Raw genomic sequence first — 20,645 nt, 5'->3', positions numbered from 1 at the left:
AACGAGGGTTTGAAACAATTGGAGATTTTTCAAAAACTTCCAATCACCAACCATGTCTCAAAAAGGAAAATGGATAATGATCCTCATGTTCCTCCAGGCTTTTGGTTGGTTCAATTGGGGCTTGCTAGAAATGGTTTAGCTAACTTTGTTTTGCAGGTTGATGGCTCGTGGCGCAAAAAGATGACAAACGCTGGTTATGGTTGGGCTTACAAGTTAGAGGAGAGCAACCATTATTTGGATGGAGGAGGGGGGAACTATGGGCGCATCAAATCAACCCTACAAGCGGAAGCACAAGCATATCTACAAAGCCTTTCATTGGGCGAAGGAGAAGATATTCGTTGCATCCTGATATTCATAGATTTTACGATGTTATTCTTAACTCTCCAACCACAAGCTACCCGAGAAATTCAGGTCCATTAGACCTTTCAAGAAATCAAAAGGATTGCGGCAAACTACAACATTTACAAAATTATGAAGACATATAGGACAACAATGGAAAAAGCTCACGTGATAGCAAACAGATGTAGAAAAGGACTCACTTTTCAAAAGGTCTTGCGCGCACAAGTTGTACTATAAATTTATTGTACACCAAGATAACTTTAACCCTTTTCTTTGTAACTTTAACCTAGTTTTGATTAACTTTTATATTAGTAAAAAAAAATTGATAGATAAATATTTTAAATGGTTAAATGATTAATTTTATACATTATTAGTGATTTTGAAGAAATAAGTTTTACTAAAATGAAAAAATTTATCACTTAAAAATAGATAACTTTTACATATATAAGCTTAACTTTTAAGCATTTTGGGTTAACTTTTACTTTGGTGTACAATATTTATCGTACACCCATTGTAAATAAGAATTTGTGCTCACTTTTAGTAGTAGTTTTTAATTTTGTTTGTTTTTGCCAATGTAAAAAAAAAGAATAACGGACCCTTCTGTTTACAAATCTTGATGACTATTTATAAAATTTAAGAATTACTATAAAAAAAATAAAAAAATAAAAGAAAAAAAATACACAAAAATCTAGAATATGAATACTTTCTTCAAGTATAGCAACATGATTTATCGTACAATTAAATTTAATGTAAATAGTGACACGATTCTAACATGAACACTTCAATACTATGCACAATCAAATTTGCAACTACAATTTGGAAAAAGAAAAAAGAAAAAGAATACTAGTAATGGTAAAGTTTCCTCTAGTTCTGGAACAAATCTTCAGTAACTTAAATGAAATTAATGTGTTCTACTTAAACTGCCGTGGCACTAATTCTACAACACTTGATATACAATATATCAATACTATATGAATAATTTACATTCCTGGTGCTGCTTGAGCACACGCGCAAATGTGGAATTCCAGCATCAAACAAACCAGAATTCAGTAGAATGAGAAGATTACAATTGATCATAGACAAAACTTAAAACTACTGTGCCTTGCGAATCAGTGGTGATAACTGCTGAAAACACAAAATATTGGGTATAATCTGAAATGGTGGGTTAGTTATAGGAGAAGAAAGGTTATAATCTGTGCAATAAGAAACTCGAAGAGAGGAGGTATGAACCCAAAAAGAATATTTTTGGATGGGTTGCTAACGCTTAATTGCCCCGCATTAATGAATTCATCCCTGCCAAATGTAACCGATACATTGACAGACAAGGAACCTGTAGAACACAGATAATAGAACACATCAGTCAGACATCTTAATTTCAGACTACGGAGTAGCTATGTAACTTGGACTCCAGTCACTACTACTTCGTATATACTACGTGTCCAAGTGAGACTCTGTTATAAACCCATGAAAATTTTACATTTATTGGATCCAAAATGAAATGTCAATGTCTGAATATAGAAGATCCAACATGGGTATCTTAAGTACTAAATGAGGAGTCTGAGTAACTTAGCAGAAAATCAGTGGGTGAACTTACAGTCGTAATTAGCCCATCCAATTCTCTGATGAGCTAGATCATAGACAACGATCTTATCCTTCAGAACAAGGTCTGCAGCAAATCAAAGAACACACTATCACGTGAAATGTTTGACGCTTCAAATGGTATACAAATATTAGAAAAGTCAGTGTAGAAGAAAAAAGATAAAAAAATAACATAGAACTGTGACAGAAAGAAACCCCTCCCAAAAACCCAGAAATTGCATGGATCGAGATTATGGAAGTAACAAGCCTTGGCCCTAGATATATTCAACCTGTAATAGTAATGAGATCATCACCGTCCTATCAGGAGTAACTCTTAATTCATGTCACTATTTCAGGAATCAGGATAGCTAGGTTTAATCGTATAGTCAACAGTCTTAACACGAATAGTGGCAGTTTGAGACTTAAATCCTTAGAGATGCTAGCATACACCTTCCTCTTTGTTTCATTCGATGGTAGCATACACCTTACCTCTCAAGAATTGGCCCGTGGAGTAAAATTTACACAATCATTGACGTACAACTGAACGTGCATGAAATTCTTGTTAATAGCCAGGTCTAAACCCTTGAACGCCAATTGTGCTCCAACTTTTCCCCCTTATTTAGCTGTCCAAGTATCAAGGGTAACCCTATAAATATGAGGCGAGTTAACATTCTATGATGTCTTACTTAGTGTCTATAAATATGATTGGAGCACATAAATTATGTACTTTATAGATGGTGATTATTATTAATAGATCAGTATTCACCCAACTCCAAATTTTGCAATTCATTTCCGCTCTCTGATGACAACTGCCAACCACTCACCCAACTACAAATTTGCAATTCTTCTGCCAAGTATGCTAATTAACTAAGTAATTGCAGCATAGAACATACAAAGTACATACTTCCTATTATTTAAGTCTACTTCTGTGGAAGTTTTGTGTGGAAAATAGTAAAATAAACATGCGACCAACCTCCTAATATTGTAACTCCTAGGCCCTTCTGAACCTTCTGAAAACCTATGCACCAAAGCGCGGCACCATCCTGTTTCAGCAAATGGCACAGATTTTCGATGACAACCCTTTCACATTTATAAAATCAAGAATCAAATTTACAAACAGTGAAGGCTGAATGACTTACGACAAAGCCCATATGTACAAGGTAGTCTTCTGGTCTCAACACCATAGACGCACCACCCGCAAAGTTGAAGCTTACCAGTGGAAACAAATTGCTCACACTGAGAACATAAATCAAAGTTATCTACAGGACTTCGGAACATACAATTGATGTTGCGAAGAAATTTTGAAAAATCAGAAGGGCACATAAATACGACAAACCTTACTAAAACCTTGTAACAATTGTTTCCTTTAAAAGTAAGAGGTTTTGTAGATTGTGAAACTGCACCAGTTACCTGCACATGTAACAAGATGATGAGCAAGCATAATCCCTAGATCCATTGCCCATTGGCACCATTGAATGTCTAGATCATGAGAAAAAAAAAACGCGGTAGTGATTCACTTCAATTTACAGTAACATCGATAAATACCTAAAGATGCATATCATCATACAATATACAAGCTAAAACAATAATCAACTAACTGAAACAAGAGTGAAGACTTTTATTCTGTTACCAGCCAACTTCTAAGTTCTAACAAAACATCAATAACTTCAGGGAGGAAAGGGGACGTATCTACTACAACTCTTGTAGTGAAAAGAATAAGACTCACCGCTTCGACTAAAGGATCATAAGCTTCTTCAATTAGATAAGCCAGTGTTGTTCCAGAGTCAATAATTGTTCCTCGGTTACTGGATGTTGCAAACACTGATTGATCAATTGGCAATAATTGCCCATTAACTGCGATGCTCTGGAGGTCCAAATTATAATGAGGCCTGAAATTTTTTGGATTGAGAGTTGTCAAATTCCCTAGTAGAAAGCAAAAGATTGAGTAACATCACAGCTATTAGCGTTTAAGACTAAATAGTGGATTTACGGCATTTGGCCACCATGTCCAGCATCAACATCAGTAAGTAGCTTACTTTGCCAATCCTTCACTTTCCACCATCTCAACAACTTTAATGCTACGAAGTGACCGTAAAGTGTTCTCACTTGCTTATCAAGGGAACAAATTCTTATTTACAAGTGGCGTAGAATAAATATTATACACCGGAGTAAAAGTTGACTCAAAATGCTTAAAAGTTACCTTTATATATGTAAAGGTTACTTTTTTTTAGTGATAAATTCCTTCATTTTAATAAATATTAATTTTCAAAATCACTAATAATGTATAAAATTAATCATTTAACCCTTTAAAATGTTTATCTATCAACTTTTTTTTCTTATAATATAAAAGTTATAGAAAACTAGGTTAAAGTTACAAAAACCTGCATAGAAGTTATCTTGGTGTAAAATGAATTTATTGTACACCTTATGCGCGCAAGGGACTAACTTTGATGGCTTCAAGACTTGCACTGATGTTCTCCTGTAAATTTATTCTTCCTTTTTCCAGTTTAACCAACTTCCTATTCAAACAGTCTCTAGACCCTGCTTACGTGATTTTCAAGTAATTGCAACTGGATTTTCATTAAAATCTGGAACTCTCTTTGAAGTTGGCATGACTTCATGGATACAAAACATGGTATTAGTTTGTAGAAGTTTATATCGCCACCATAACATGAAGTATCACCCCTCCAAAGATGGATGCTATATTGCATAAGCAAAAAATAGACAAACCGCACACTAAACCAGATGGTGGAAAAACTATGCAGCTTGAGAACATAACAAAGAAATCTAATAAATAATGAAAACCTGCTAAGCTTGAATACACTTCAACACTTCACCTCAGATATATAGAGCAAGTATTAGACAACAGATTGGGTTTAACCCACAAAAATTGAGCTTTTGAAGTAAAAGGTTAAAAATACTTTTGAGAGGAGGGGAAGGGGTTACAAGGTCCTGTCCGCTAATTGACCGTAAACACATCAAAGGCAGAAGAAAAAACAATAAAAGAAAGAAACTAATAAAAAAAAAGCCACAATCAAGAAGTTCTCGAAAAGTCAAAAGAATTAGAAGACATACTGTGATGGCATAAGTGGACTATAAACAATACTTGGGTCCAAAATCTCGCCAAGCACCAGAATACCACCACCATTTCCTCCTCCTTTCAAACAATGGGAAAATGACCGAGGTGTTATTCCTCTGGAAGATAATTGAGATACAACGGACAAGCCCTGCTGACCAAAACCAAAGATCCCATCAATAGCACGTTCTGACTTGGTCAAATCCCCAGATTGATAATTGCTGCATCTGCACCAGCAACAGAACCGAAGAGTTAAAATCAAGACATACAAGCACAGAGGGAAATGTAAAAGACGGAAAACCAAGGAGAGCAAACATTAACATTCAGCAAAAGCATAGATTATGAGATAGGAAATTTTGCTCTCTCAAAGTAACTTCAGATATTAACTGGATTTGCTAAAGGCTAGACAATTTCTTTTGCAATATATCAGTTTCATTTACAAAAAATGTTAGGCAAGATAGATTAACATTATAAAACAAATTAGAACAGGAAAATAACGCTCACCCGAAAACGATAGAGGCAGATGAGTTAGCGATCATAGAGTTCCCTAGAATCATATCAAAGTAGAGCATATCAGACACATAAAACCCAGATGTCCCACTTCCATCACCATATTGAAACGAGTAACCACACTGTTTAGTTTCAGCTGAGCACTGAGATGATGCTGATGGAACCATAGTAGTACATATTGGGTCCGAACAAGAAACTGCGTTGGCGGTTGAGGAGCCAGTGATATCATAGAAATTGAGCTCAACCTAATATCAGTCAACAAAAAGTAATAACAACCATCAGTCAAACAATTAAACAAGCTTCACTAAAAGAGCAATAATGAGCAGAAACATTACCCCAAGGCCACTCGTCCGTGGACAGTCAATACATGAATTGCAAGTTATCCATAATATGTCACTTCCTGTGTCAATCTGCACATTGTATTCCCTTGGGGGAGTTCCTAGTCTCACTCTTGTAAAATACAGCCTACCTTAAACCAACACCACACGATATCCAAAACCCCCCAAAAAAAAAAAAGGACTTTCATCAATACCAAAAAATAAAATGCGCAGACCAAAACAATTTACATTCTCGTTTTTTCTTGGAAATTTCAACCCAAAAAATAGTAAAATTCACACTGATTAAAGAACTTGTTCTATTCTTGGAAATTTTAACCCAAAAACAGCAGAATTCACACTTATTGAGGAATACAGAATGTAAATCAACCGGAATACAACCATTTAAAGCAAATTAAAACCCATAATTCTTCGAAAAGCAACAATTAAAGCTCAAGAATAACAAAAACCCAATATTAAATCACTAAAAAAAATGGAGAAAATGAATTACCCAACAAGGTAAGGATCAGAGGAACCTTGAACGGCGAAATCCACAACCCCACCGACCCCACCACCGCCACCTCCACCACCGCCGCCACCTTGCAAGATTCGCTCATGGCGCGCTGCATCACGAGCTCGAAGAACTTCCAACTCAATCTTCTCGCTCAACGAGAATACCCTCTCAAGCTGTAATACACCAGCCGGAAAACTGCTGCAAACCACCGTCACCGGAAACACCACGACGGCGATTATGAACATAAACGCCGCCGTAGCCGGTGGAAGTTGAAGCATCCCAGAATTCACTCTCTCCCAAGAAGTCTTTCTCTCCCTCTTTCCTTCTCTTTCTTCACTCTACTAGGGAAAAACTGGAAGTTTTCGTTTGAAGTTTTAATGGCGGAAATCAAGGCCACTTCTTTTGCTTTGAATTTCTTTAAAATGTTTTTTTTTTCCTTTGCTAAAAAAGTTGCAGAATGTGGGCTCTGTGGTCTGTGACACTGAGTTTACTTGTTTTTTTGAGTTTACTTGTTACTCGCTGGTCTTCTGGTCTTTCAAAGGTTGTGTGTACGTTGGAAAAACATTGTTTGGTGGGGTCAACTCTGGTCTGCTAGAGGTGAATAAGAAAAGACATCAACGCCCTCGTTGTATGCTAAGAACGATTTCGGCTAATAAACTACTAATAGTATTTTTAATTTTTTTAACTCTTGGGTGTGTAACCAGAGCCTTTCCGAGTTAATCTCAGTGATTGGAAATTTTTTCTAATCAAATGGCATTTTCGTAAATAATTGATGATTTTATTACGAAAATGCCATTAAATGTGGGTGACATGTCATCAAATATGGGTCACATGTACGGTCATAATTGTATTTTCATAATACATCAAAACTATATAATATACGGTCAACAACTCGCAAAGTACAATAAACTTCTACTAATAATCAATCCACAACTATAAATATACAGTCAACCACTTACCAATAAACAATATTGCATTTTAGTAGTTCATCAACAATCATAAAATATACAGTCAACGATAAGTTGTATACAATCAACACCGAGTAATATGCAGTCAATAACTACAAATATACAGTCAACACGTAACATTATACCACCTACAGTTTTCAAGCAAAATATTTACGAAAATGCCATTTGATTGGAAAAGTTTTCCAATCACTGAGATTAACTCGGAATTTCTCGTGTAACCAAGGTGTCCATCGCCGACAGCATTAAATAACCTTCTCGCCTCGTGTGCTTCAATCAAGAATGTGTTTTCATTTCCAAAGGTCGGGATTCGAACCCCCAATTTGTTGGTTGTTTCTTTTCTTTTTTTTTTGACGGGGGAAAAGGAGCATAGCTCATTCAATTAAAGAGACCTTGTCAGTTATGACAAGAGGCAAAACATCAGGGGGAAGGTCTTCCATCCATATTGCTATGTCATCCAACAAAAGAGAGGACTTAACAATGGAGTGGGCTACTCTGTTACAACTTCTTCTCGCAAAACAAAATATGCATAAATCAAAACCACGGGCAAGGAACAAAATATCATCAACAACAACTTGGGTTGCTGACCGCTCCCGGGCGTTATGTGTCAGTAGCATCACAAGAGAGCTAGAATCTGATACGCCGGAAGCCAGCATCAAAAGAGTACCTTAGACCAAAACGGACAGCTTCAGCTTTAGCCAGAACGGCAATAAGCGAGCCAGGGTAGTTCTCCCATGCGGACATTAGAACATCACCAACGTTGTCCTTACAACAACGGTGTCAAATTGGGTCAATGAATGTATTATGGGTTGACTCATGGCAGTTCGGGTTTATTAGGTTCGGGTCAAAAGTTTTCACGATCAAATCGGGTTTGGGTCGGGCCTATTCAGTTCGGGTCATTTTTGGATCAAATGTTATCGGGTCCGAGTCAATTTTGGGTTGGGTCCAGTTCGGTAGGGGAGGTAGGAGGGGTGTCAAAAGTGGTAACAAGTGGGTCTTGTGGGGTAGGGGATATAATAGAAATAGCTAGAGGGAACCATTCCTCAACTAGAGATTCTAGGGAAGCAGTGGGTTTTGCAAGCTCAGAAAATGGAAACATATTTTCCATAAAGTGAACATGACGGGAGCAATAAACTCTATTTGATTTTAAATCAAGGAAATAGTATGCACTTTGATTTGGAGAGTAACTAATGAATACACATGGAACAGATTTTGGGTCTAGCTTATGTTTTGTATACGGTTTCAACCAAGGGTAGCAAAGACACCCAAAGTTCCTTAGCTTTGTGTAATTTGGTTCAACCCCAAACAGTCTCGAATATGGACAGTCATTTTTGAGCGTGGGAGTGGGAAGACAGTTGATTAGGTACGCAACAGTGGCACATGCGTTTGACCAAAATTCTAGTGGCATTTTTGAGTGAGTTAGGAGAGATAGGGCAGTTTCGACTATGTGCCGATGGCGACGTTCGGTGAAGCCGTTGTGCTGTGGGGTGTGAGGTGGAGTAGTTAGTCGAGATATACCATGAATTGAGAGATAATCCTTCAAAGCATCATACTACCTCCATTATCATAATAAAGAGTGATTAAGGGAAGTTGGAAGAATTTTTCCACTAATTCCTTAAATCTAATGAAGACATTTTTTGTGTCGGATTTTAATTTTAGAGGGTAAAATCATATGTATTTTGTAAAATGATCAACAAAAATAACATAATATTTGTAGTTGTCATGGGAATAAACCTGAGTGGTCCATAAATCAGTATAAACATATTGCAATGGAGCCGGAGAAGAAATAGAAGAGACATAGAAAGGGAGTTTATGACTTTTATTGTAAGCACAAGCATTACAATCTAAGGTGGAAATACTAGAAACATTAATATTGTGTCGAGAAATAAGTTGTCTAAACACTTTTTGAGAAGGATTCCCTAAGCGATGATGCCAATCGAGCGACTCTATTTTTGTGCTTGTGAAAACTTGTGGAGACACGGAAGTGATTTCATAGACTCCCGACTTAACCGGACCCTGGAATAGAGATGCCCCCGAGGTGAGATCCTTCACAACAAAGGAAGAAGGTAAGAATTCAATGTATGCATGATTATCTAGACATAATTGAGAAATTGAGATGACATTACGAGACATGGAGGGAACATAGAGAACATTATTAAGTTTGAAGTATTAGAGAGATATGAAAGTCAGAGAGCCAATATGAGTTATTGTTAGACCAGTATCGTCGCCAATGATGAGCTCTTTTGTGCCATTATAAAGAGCATGTAAGGCGAGAGTGTTTAGATCATTGGTGACATGATGGGACGCACCACTGTCAAGGAGCCAGGTGGAGGAGGATCCCGAGGCTATGGTGGCTAAATGTGCCTGAGGGTGAGGCTTGGAACCTGAGTTTCGAGCATGATCAAAAGGAGGAGAGGCATGTGGGAACTTCTATGTAAAAACCGGGCACTGAGACACTACGTGCCCTTGTTCACGACACCATTGACACTTACCCAAGAAAGGGCGAGGCTGAAATTTGGATTGGGTATTAGCAGTAGCAGTAGGTGTTGGGAGACTACCTGAGCCAGATGAACGACCATATGTGCGTTTTTGAGGCTTGGTAGTGGCAGCAAACACAGAGGCAGGGAGGTCCGGCTCGGGCCGGGCTTGGTGAAGTGAGAACTCCTTGTTGATGAGCTTTTCATGAAGCTCTTCATAGGAAATTGGAGTATCCCTGCCATTAACCGACTCAATCACGGAGTTGTAAGATTCATCTAGACCAAGGAGGACACGATCAATGATGTCTTCGTGCTCCATTTTCTTGCCTAGGGCAACTAGTTGATCCGCACATGCCTTGATTGCTTGCATAAATTCAGAGATTGAGCTATTACCTTTGGTAGTGCGATTGAGTTGATCTTTGAGTTGTTTTTATGTGCCCACGACTTGGTAAGGCATAGGTCTTAGCCAGGATATCCCACATATCCTTGGAGGTCTTGGCTTGAGAGACAAGAGGGATAAGTGTTTGGGCCAAGGTTCCAACTAGAGCACCGAACAAGAGTTTGTCTTGCCTTATCCAGAAAGAGAAGTCAGGATTAGGGGATTCATCCTCATTCGTGGGGATGATGCATGGCAGAGGGACAAGGGAGGGAGCCATTAATGTATTGGTATAGGCCATGGCCGATTAGGATAGCTTCAACTTGCATTTTCCATGAGAGATAGTTGGTGGGTTGAAGCTTGATAGTGTTATGGATGTTGAGGAAGGCAAAAGGCTTGGTTGGGTCTGACTTGTTCGGAATTTGGTAGGAGGGGGTGTTGTTGATTCCAGCCATCGATAGGAATGGGGATTTGGTTTAGGAAGAAAGAGGATCAAGCGTCTGATACCATATAGAGAAGAGATTAAGAAGTTGTATTATTCTCATTGATGTAGTAGGTATTTATACATAAGAATACTCGCTATGTTAGTTGTAGTATTTACATATATAGTTGCAATAAATTACTAGAAAGTAGGAAGATAATTGCTAGAATCATGGAAGATAATTGCTGAATAATTACAGGATAATTATGAAGACTAAATCTAAGCCTTGACTTGTGGTCAACGTCAATCCTTATCACACTTTACCCTAGTTTCCAAAAGAGCTACAATACTTACTTTATTATGATTTAGAACCTTCCTAACTTCCCCTCCCTTACTAAGGTCACCTCTAAATCATGGAACTTGTTGGCCCCTGAGTTTTAATGATGACAAGCTTATTTGTGCTTACATTTTACATTCTAGAAATGACAAGACTAGAGTGAAGTGGTTACTTTCAACTTGTATTGATAAGGATGAAGAAGCCTCGAAGGAAAGAAAACAAGTCCAATAAATCCTTGAAGCAGCATCAAATGATATAACAAGTCAAGAAGCTTCAAGTGTGGATGCAAGGATTAAGCTTCTGTGAAGGCTTAAGAAGTATTTGATGAATACGCAAAGGTACAAGGCCAATGTATCAAACATACTGCTAAGTCTGGGAACATTGTTTTTAAAGAGTCAAGTTATCACCTAAGTTCTTAGGGTCGCAGAATAAACTAACTTTTAATCCAAATGATTATCGATATTAAAGAAAGGTTTTAATATGTCTAAAATTAGTTAATCGTGATTAAAGATAATCTTTGGAAGAAGTCGAGGAGAAGTTCAAGTCTTTAGGTTTATAAAGATAGAATTCAATTTGGTATCAAACACTCTAGAAGATTAAATCGTTTCTTAACAGAAACTTATCTTTAGGAGAGTCTTAATCTGATTAGAAATTGGAAGTCTAGGTTTACTAGGGTAAATCATAGAATCGCTATAAATATACCTAAAGTTCTTCTCGTAAAACTTATCAGACTCATAAGCATTAAATCGGAGCTTTCAGGTATCGCCTTTAAAGTCTTTATTTTTAAGAGTTTGTTCCTGTTCCCAGATAGAGCAGTATTGGTTGGTAGGTCTTGTGTCTTCGTATTCATCTTAGTTTTTATTTATTCTGTATTTACATTAAGTCGAATTGATGTATGTTAAGCCTGAGTCAGGCTTACTAGAGCAAGAGTGAAAGATCTCAAGAGAGATCTGTGAGTTGGAACAATTGAGGGATTGTTTCATTGGGAGAAAGGAACAACGAGGGGTTGTTCCTAGTTATCTGTAATCTGAGGTGATTTACAGATTGTGGCCCGAGTAGATTAGGCTTGTAAAGAAACTGAGTTGTTTTGCCTAATTAGTAGAAGTGTTTAAGTCCCCAAAGGGGCCGTGGTTTTTTCCTCTCTATTGGGCCTATAGAGTTTTCCACGCTAAATCGTGCTTGCTCTAGTTGCTGTTTCTGTTCCTTATTGTTTATTTTTTATAAAACTGCAAAAAATCAATTCACCCCCCCTCTTGTGGAACTCCACGAAACTAACAATTGGTAGCAGAGCCAGAACCCTTTACTGCAGGTAACTCAGACGGGAAAAACGATTCTGGAACAATGAATACTACGGAGAAACTGGAAGAGGGGTACTCTACCCAAAGACCACCTATGTTTAGTGGAAAGTACTACTCTTATTGGAAGAACATGATGGAGATTTTCATCAAGGCTGAAAACTACCAAGTTTGGAGAGTCATTGAAGTAGGAGACTTCCAAGTCACCAAACTGAACACCTCTGGGGAAACTGTTCCTAAACCCATAGCAGAATTTGACAAAGCAAACTACGAGAAACTTGAGCTTAATGCCATGGCTGTAAAGATTCTTCACTGTGGACTTGGTCCAAACGAGCATAATCGAGTAATGGGCTGCAAAAATTCAAAACAAATTTGGGATCTGCTCCAAGTCACCCACGAAGGAACAAACAAAGTCAAAAGATCAAAAATTGGCCTTTTGATGCACCAATATGAATTATTCTCAATGAAGACTTCAGAATCAATTCAGGACATGATAACTCGGTTCACAAACATCATCAATGAACTGAATTCTCTGGGAAAAATTATAACTCCTGAGGAACAAGTAAGAAAGGTGCTGAGGAGTCTTCCTCAGGATCCTTGGATGGCCAAAGTTACTGCCCTACAGGAAACTAAGGACTTTACAAAATTCAACGGATAACTGGCTGGATCTCTCTTAACCCATGAGCTGCAATTAAATGCCAGACCCTCAGAGAACCCAAGGAATAAAGCACTAGCTCTAAAGACTGAAAATGATGAAAACTCAGAAGAAGATGAGGAAACTGCTTTATTTGCCAGAAGGTTCAGAAGGATGTTTAGGAACTACAAAGAAGGAGATCATCAAGGCAAACAAAATCGGAAATTCTCCAAAACTGATAATGGACGTCACAAGTGTGGGAACTTGGAACATCGCATTAGGGATTGTCCTCTCTGGGAACAAGAAAAAGGAAAAGGAAAGGAAGCGCACAAAGAAAGATTCAGAGACAACAAGAACTCCTTCTCAAAAACTGATGTAAGAAAAGCTATGATTGCTGCATGGGGTGACTCTTCCTCAGATGAGGAACAGGAACAACCAAATGAAGAAATCGCTCACCTGTGCCATGTAGCTGATCACGAAGAAGATGGTTCAGATTCAGAGTAATACAAATTTCAGGTCGAAGTGAGGAGGAACAACACATGGTACCTAGACAGCGGTTGTTCCAAGCACATGACAGGAGATAGGAACATATTTCTCTCACTCACGACCTATGAAGGTGGAACTGTGACTTTTTGCGACAATAAGAAAGGTAACATCATTGGTATTGCTAAAGTCGGTAAGTCAAAGTCTCACTCCATCGATAATGTATTTCTAGTTGAAGGTCTAGGACACGGTCTATTAAGTATTTCTCAATTCTGTGACAAAGGAAATTATGCAAAAAAAAATTCGGATAAGTGTCTAATTATAAACAGTAACACTGAGACAGTGATCTTAGAGGGACAGAGAAGAGGGAACACATATGTGGTCAATCTTAACTCTGTTCCTCACTCCAATCTGACCTGTCTCATCGTTATTGAAGATGATCCATTGTTATGGCACAAAAGATTTGGTCATGCTAGTCTTTCTCTAATGAACAAGTTGAATTCAAAATATCTAGTCACAGGTCTTCCAAATACAAAGTTTGCAAAATTATCAGTCTGCGATGCCTGCATCAAAGGTAAACAAGTGAGAACATCCTTTAAATCAAAAGGAGTAGTCAGCACAACTAGACCGTGGAACTGATCCACATGGATTTATGTGGACCAATGAGAACTCAGAGCAAGAGTGGAAAGAAGTATGTGCTTGTAATTGTGGATGACTTCTCAAGATACACATGGGTGATTTTCCTAGCTAGCAAGGAAGAAACATTTGAAGAATTCCTGACCTTTGCCTCTAGGGTCCAACGTCAAAGCAATCACAAACTGGTCCACATCAGATCAGATCATGGTACATAATTCCAAAACAAGAAGTTCGATGACCTATGTAAAAATTCAGGAATAAATCATAATTTCTCAGCACCAAGAACACCTCAACAGAATGGGGTAGTAGAAAGAAAGTACCGAACTCTTGAAGACATGACAAGGACAATAATGATTGCTAGTGGACTCCCCAAAAGTTTCTGGGCCGAAGCTCTAAACACTGCATGCTATATACTTAATCGAGTACTAATTAGAGCCATCAAAAACAAAACCCCATATGAACTGTACAAAGGAAGGAAACCCTCAATAACGCATCTCAGAATCTTTGGCTGCAAATGTTTCGTCCACAACAATGGAAAGGATCAACTGGGAAAATTTGATGCACGAAGTGATGAAGCCATATTCTTAGGATATGCCTCAAACAGCAAAGCATATCGAGTATTTAACAAAAGGACCATGTGCATGGAAGAAAGAATTCACATTATATTTGATGAAACTGACTCCCAAAACTTTGTTACAAGTATAACCACTGATGGAAACTTTGAGCTAGGACTTACAAGAGAAACAGAAGACGAAGAGATAAGAGGGAATTCTCAAATAGAAGAACGAGCTCAGAATGAAGAAAACCTGAAGGTGGCACAGTTGAAGAGGAACCGATACAAACCGAAGACCACACAGAACAAAATGAACAAGTGGAACAGCTTGCTGAAGAAGTCACTACACCATTCCAACCTAGACCTTGGAAACATCAAAGCTCACATCCACTTGACCAAATAATTAGTGATCTTGGACGAGGAACAACAACGAGATCACAACTCAAAAAATTTTGTGCTTTCTATGCTTATTTATCCATGATTGAACCTAAAAATTATAAAGAGGCACTAACTGACTCTGATTGGATCACTGCCATGCAGGAGGAACTCAATGAATTCGAAAGGAATAAAGTATGGCACCTTGATCCCACACCATTGAACAATCGAGTAATAGGTCTAAAGTGGGTCTTCCGAAACAAACAAGACGAACATGCAACAATCACCAGGAACAAAGCCAGATTGGTTGTCAAGGGGTACAATCAACAAGAAGGAATAGACTTTGAAGAGACTTTTGCTCCAGTTGCCAGAATGGAAGCAATACGCATACTTATAGCATTTGCTTCATACATGGGGTTCAAACTCTATCAAATGGATGTAAAATGTGCGTTCCTAAACGGATATCTTAAAGAGGAAGTTTATGTGGAACAACCACCGGGATTTGAAGATCTAGAATACCCCTCACATGTATACAAGCTGGTCAAGGCACTATACGGACTAAAACAAGCTCCAAGAGCCTGGTATGAACGTCTCTCTCATTTCCTATTAGACAATCAATTTAATCGAGGTAAGGTTGACAGAACCTTGTTTCTTAAATCAAGAAACATAGATATATTAATGGTTCAAATCTACGTTGATGATATCATATTTGGTGCTACTAATGAGGATTTTTGCAAGGAGTTTTCTGACTTAATGCAACAAGAATTTCAAATGAGCATGATGGGAGAACTAAACTTCTTCCTAGGTCTCCAAATCAAGCAAACGGAACAAGGCATCAAGATCCACCAACAGAAATACATCAAGGATCTCATCAAGAAATATGGAATGGAGTCAGCCAAAAGCAATCATACTCCAATGGGAACCACCACAAGGCTAGATGAGGATCAAGAAGGTAAAAGTGTAGATCAAACGAGGTATAGAGGTATGATTGGTTCCTTGCTTTATCTCACAGCCAGCAGACCAGATATTGCCTTTAGTGTAGGTGTCTGTGCTCGTTTTCAATCTAACCCTAAAGAATCTCATCTTACAGCAGTCAAAAGAATTCTAAGATACTTAAAAGGCACCGACGACTTATGTTTATGGTATCCTAACTATGATCATTTTGACCTTAAAGGATACACATACGCTGATTATGCAGGTGATTTGGTAAATAGGAAAAGCACATCGGGAATGGTCCGGTTCCTTGGAGCATGTGCCGTCTCTTGGGCATCCAAGAAAAAGAACACTGTTGCACTATCCACAACAGAAGACGAATACGTTGCAGCTGCTTCATGTTGTTTCCAAATGCTATGGATCAAGCAACAACTAAGGAACTTTGGCATGAGACTAAAGTGTGTTCCCATACTACGTGACAACACAAGTGCCATCTGTATATCCAAAGATCCAGTTCATCATTCAAGAGTCAAGCACATACATATTAGGCATCATTTTCCAAAAGACTATGTAGAAAAGGAACTGGTAGAACTCGAATTCTATCCTATTGAAGATCAAGTAGCTGATATCTTGACAAAACCCTTGAATAGGGACAGACACGACAAACTGGGGTTAGAACTTGGTATGATTAAAATTAAGTGATACGTCGAGCCAATTTCTTTTATCTAACCTTACTTGGATGATTTTAAAATATATATATATATATATATATATATATATATATATATATATATATATATATATATATATATATATATATATATATATATATATATATATATTATGCTTTATTTTTCTCTGAATGGACTAACAAATACAATCTTGTTGCAAAACCCAGCTGTGCATTACCACAGTCACGTCAGTGCATTACTAAGGTAACTGCATTAATTACTAGACTTGTATTTGTTTTGCATCTGTGTGGGAAAATCAAAAATGAATGGAAAGCATTTTTGGTTCAATGAATCATATGAACCCGGTGCATGCATGACCTTTCATTTTGTTCACTTACACACGCTTCCCACACACCAATTCCCAATTCTGAAACCCTTCATATTCCAATTCTTCGCCTATAAAATTGAAGAGCATCAAATCAAACCTCTCACACTTCCCGGAATTTTGAATTTCAAACCCACATTCTTATCACCCCCTATTTATTCGTCAACCACCTCTCCTATATAATCATGACACTCTACCGCCTCACCTTTCCCAATTCCACAAACCCTCACTCTCCCTCAATTCCGATTATCACCGCCGTCCCTCTTCAAACTCTTCCACCACCACCCACTGATAACATGGCCCCAAAACCTCCAACTAAGCCACCTGCTTCAAAATCTGCTGCTAAATTGACAACGAAGAGAAAGTTTTTGGTGAAGAAGGAGCAGCCAGCACCAGTTCAGGGGGAACTCCAACCACCAATGGAGAAGAAAGTCAAACCTGATGAACCTAGGTATCATTTCTTTCCTATTGATCACATGCTTCATGGTTTAAGTGTCGATTTTGCTGGGTGTAGAGAGGTAGGGTTTGTCGAACTACTGGAATGTCTAGAGTCACATGGGTGGACGTATTTGTTTGAGGTCTGTTCAAATACTTGTATGTTTCCAGAAGCAATGGGGGAGTTTTGTTCGAATTTTACCTATTCTGAAGGGGTTAGCAATTCACTTGTTAATGGAACAAAAATTAGGTTTAATGCTGCAAAATTGGGATCATAATTTAAGGTTCCTATGCTGGGGGAAGAAGTCTATTATAAGGGGAAGGGACAAATTGAACTTGGGGGTACTACCATGAAGGAGGTTTATTCGTATTTTGGGGGACCAGGGAAGGTACCAAAAGCTCTCAATCAGTCCTTACTTACACCATTTCAAAAAGTCTTGTTTAATGTCGTTCGTAGAGGTCTGGTTCCTCGTGCTGATAAAAGGGCCTTGGCTAGCAGACTCGACCTCATTTACATCTACCTGCTTGAAAACCAACACCAAATCAATTTCCCTGATGTTTTCATTGCCCACCTTACCCACTGCATTTCCCAAAATAATTTCATTGGTTATGGGTCTCTTCTCACCTTCATAATGCGCAAAATGGGTGTTGATCTCACTTCTTACACCTCTGAGCCACTTTCCCAAGCCCATATCCTGTCTCGAGCCTGTCTAAATGGGATTAGTCTGAGAGTTATAGATGGTGTTGTCTGTGTGGGGAAAATGGGACCAGGTGACCAGGCTCAGCTCGAGGACGACAAAGGTGACGAGATAGAAGAGGAGGACGATCTATCTGAGGAAGAGGGAGAGACAGTGTTCCCCTGTACGGAAAAAGAAGGGATTTCTGAGGGTGGGATGGCTGATTTAAGACCTCGAGAAAGGTCCCCCCCTCAAGTTCCTGCAAAACCGCAATCAATCCATCATTCTCCTGCTTCTACTCTACCTACAAGGCGCAGTCGCCGTATTGCCAGCTCCTCTAAGATTATACCTCCATCGGTCTACAAGGTTGATGACTCAGAATCAGATAAGGATGGGGAAACTCATTCTGCAGCTCCTTCCCAAGATGGCATCCTTACAAAGGTAATGGACAGGTTGGATCAGTTGCAGCAGGACAATACAGCAATCCATGCATCACTCAAGTCACTACAGGAGCTTATGGTCCAGGTGCAGACGGATCAAGCTCAATTCTTCAATGATATGACTGAGCTCCTAGCTGATATGATCCAGGAGGTGGAGGTCCATACTGATGAAGCTGCTGAAGCCAGTCCTGCCTCTCCTCAAGCCTGATCCTGCCCAGACCCTGCTAAAAAAAAAAAAAACCCCTTCCTGTTACCTATATATTTTTTTTTTGGTTTTTGTTGTGTGAAACTTTGGAACTTTGTGTTTTGTTTTGCTGCGCCGGGTTTATCATGGCTAATATTCATTAGCGCGCTTTTCCTACGTTCTGATGGTTCGATCACACTAACATGCAGGGTGCTTACTTGTCTTGTTTTCTATGCTTCTTTTGCCTAAATTTTGCTTGCAGGGGTGCGGTCAAACTCGTTGACCAACTTGAGCTGCAATAAGATTCACTGTTTGGAAGGGTAACATGATTCTCATACTTTCCTTCTTAAAAATCGTTTTTCAAATCCACCTTTTTTATCATTCCAAAGGGGGAAGAGATTACTATTGGCAACTTGTTTCATTCTGATTTTACTCATACATGGTTCGATCAAAGTTTTAGAATGTCTGTTTCCATGTTCATTACATGTTTCGGAACTCACCATGTTTACTTTAAAAGAATGTTATGTTTTATTCAAGTTGAAAGGTTTTCATCATCAAAAAGGGGGAAATTGTTGGTCCTTGAGTTTTGATGATGACAAGCTTATTTGTGCTTACATTTTACATTCTAGAAATGACAGGACTAGAGTGAAGTGGTTACTTTCAACTTGTATTAATAAGGATGAAGAAGCCTCGAAGGAAAGAAAAAAAGTCCAATAAATCCTTGAAGCAGCATCAAATGATATAACAAGTCAAGAAGCTTCAAGTGTGGATGCAAGGATTAAGCTTCTGTGAAGGCTTAAGAAGTATTTGATGAATACGCAAAGGTACAAGGCCAATGTATCAAACATACTGCTAAGTCTGGGAATATTGTTTTTAAAGAGTCAAGTTATCACCTAAGTTCTTAGGGTCGCAGAATAAACTAAGTTTTAATCCAAATGATTATCGATATTAAAGAAAGGTTTTAATATGTCTAAAATTAGTTAATCGTGATTAAAGATAATCTTTGGAAGAAGTCGAGGAGAAGTTCAAGTCTTTAGGTTTATAAATATAGAATTCAATTTGGTATCAAACACTCTAGAAGATTAAATCGTTTCTTAACAGAAACTTATCTTTAGGAGAGTCCTAATCTGATTAGAAATTGGAAGTCTAGGTTTACTAGGGTAAATCACAGAATCGCTATACATATACCTAAAGTTCTTCTCGTAAAACTTATCAGACTCATAAGAATTAAATCGGAGCTTTCAGGTATCGCCTTTAAAGTCTTTATTTTTAAGAGTCTGTTCCTGTTCCCAGATAGAGCAGTATTGGTTGGTAGGTCTTGTGTCTTTGTATTCATCTTAGTTTTTATTTATTCTGTATTTACATTAAGTCGAATTGATGTATGTTAAGCCTGAGTCAGGCTTACTAGAGCAAGAGTGAAAGATCTCAACCAGAGATCTGTGAGTTGGAACAATTGAGGGATTGTTTCATTGGGAGAAAGGAACAACGAGGGGTTGTTCCTAGTTATCTGTAATCTGAGGTGATTTACAGATTGTGGCCCGAGTAGATTAGGCTTGTAAAGAAACTGAGTTGTTTTGCCTAATTAGTAGAAGTGTTTAAGTCCCCAAAGGGGCCGTGGTTTTTTCCTCTCTATTGGGCCTAGAGAGTTTTCCACGCTAAAAATCGTGCTTGCTCTAGTTGTTGTTTCTGTTCCTTATTGTTTATTTTTTATAAAACTGCAAAAAATCAATTCACCCCCCTCTTGTGGAACTCCACGAAACTAACAAAATTGTATGAGGGTAATTCTCCTCCCCACCAAATGTTCTCCATATGCCCTTCTTAACATCAAATGAGGGATTCACATGAGCTAGCCCCTCTGGAATAGAGGTCAAAGGGGTGCCTAGGGGAGATCTGTGACTCATTTTCCTTCTTGTAACCACCCTCCAATCCTCATCAATTGGCCCCTTATCAATTGCAATAGACGAAAGAGAGGTTACCACATAAGTACTCATGTCCTGTTGAGCCTTTCTCTGTACAATCTTAGTGGTAGTAGCCTTG

General features: G+C 38.3%; 1 protein-coding gene across 4 annotated transcripts; it reads right to left on the bottom strand.

The window, feature by feature from the left end:
- Positions 1-1,189: 1,189 nt before the first annotated feature.
- Positions 1,190-6,850, bottom strand: LOC110799415 (aspartic proteinase 36). Of its 4 annotated transcripts, none has more exons than XR_008921116.1 (11): positions 6,329-6,850; positions 5,839-5,968; positions 5,498-5,748; positions 4,993-5,220; positions 3,644-3,806; positions 3,254-3,327; positions 3,057-3,153; positions 2,891-2,960; positions 2,407-2,563; positions 1,934-2,005; positions 1,615-1,669 (listed from the first exon to the last, which is right to left on the bottom strand). XR_008921116.1 is itself a non-coding variant. In XM_022004678.2 (10 exons), exons 1-10 carry the CDS (start codon positions 6,444-6,446, stop codon positions 1,509-1,511), a joined length of 1,368 nt encoding a protein of 455 aa, XP_021860370.1. In that variant the 5' UTR covers positions 6,447-6,849; the 3' UTR covers positions 1,190-1,508. The 4 variants fall into 4 exon arrangements, 2 of the variants coding, with proteins under 2 accessions (XP_021860370.1, XP_021860369.1); XR_008921117.1 differs by having other exon boundaries at positions 2,407-2,540; XM_022004678.2 differs by lacking the exon at positions 2,407-2,563 and having other exon boundaries at positions 1,190-1,669; positions 5,839-5,972; positions 6,329-6,849.
- Between the last annotated feature and the right edge of the window lie 13,795 nt (positions 6,851-20,645).

The sequence above is a fragment of the Spinacia oleracea genome, chromosome 5, assembly GCF_020520425.1.
Source record: "Spinacia oleracea cultivar Varoflay chromosome 5, BTI_SOV_V1, whole genome shotgun sequence".
NCBI classification, from domain to species: Eukaryota; Viridiplantae; Streptophyta; class Magnoliopsida; order Caryophyllales; family Amaranthaceae; genus Spinacia; species Spinacia oleracea.
The sequence above is the reverse complement of the archived record's forward strand: the minus strand, read 5'-3'. Positions and strand labels throughout refer to the sequence as shown.

Coding starts and splice junctions, on each gene's coding strand:
- LOC110799415 (XM_022004677.2), bottom strand. CDS start 6,609: ATGCTTCAACTTCCACCGGCTACGGCGGCGTTTATGTTCATAATCGCC. Junction 5,749..5,838: donor CACGGACGAGTGGCCTTGGG/GTAATGTTTCTG, acceptor GACTGATATTAG/GTTGAGCTCAATTTCTATGA. Junction 1,670..1,933: donor TGGATGGGCTAATTACGACT/GTAAGTTCACCC, acceptor TGTGTTCTACAG/GTTCCTTGTCTGTCAATGTA.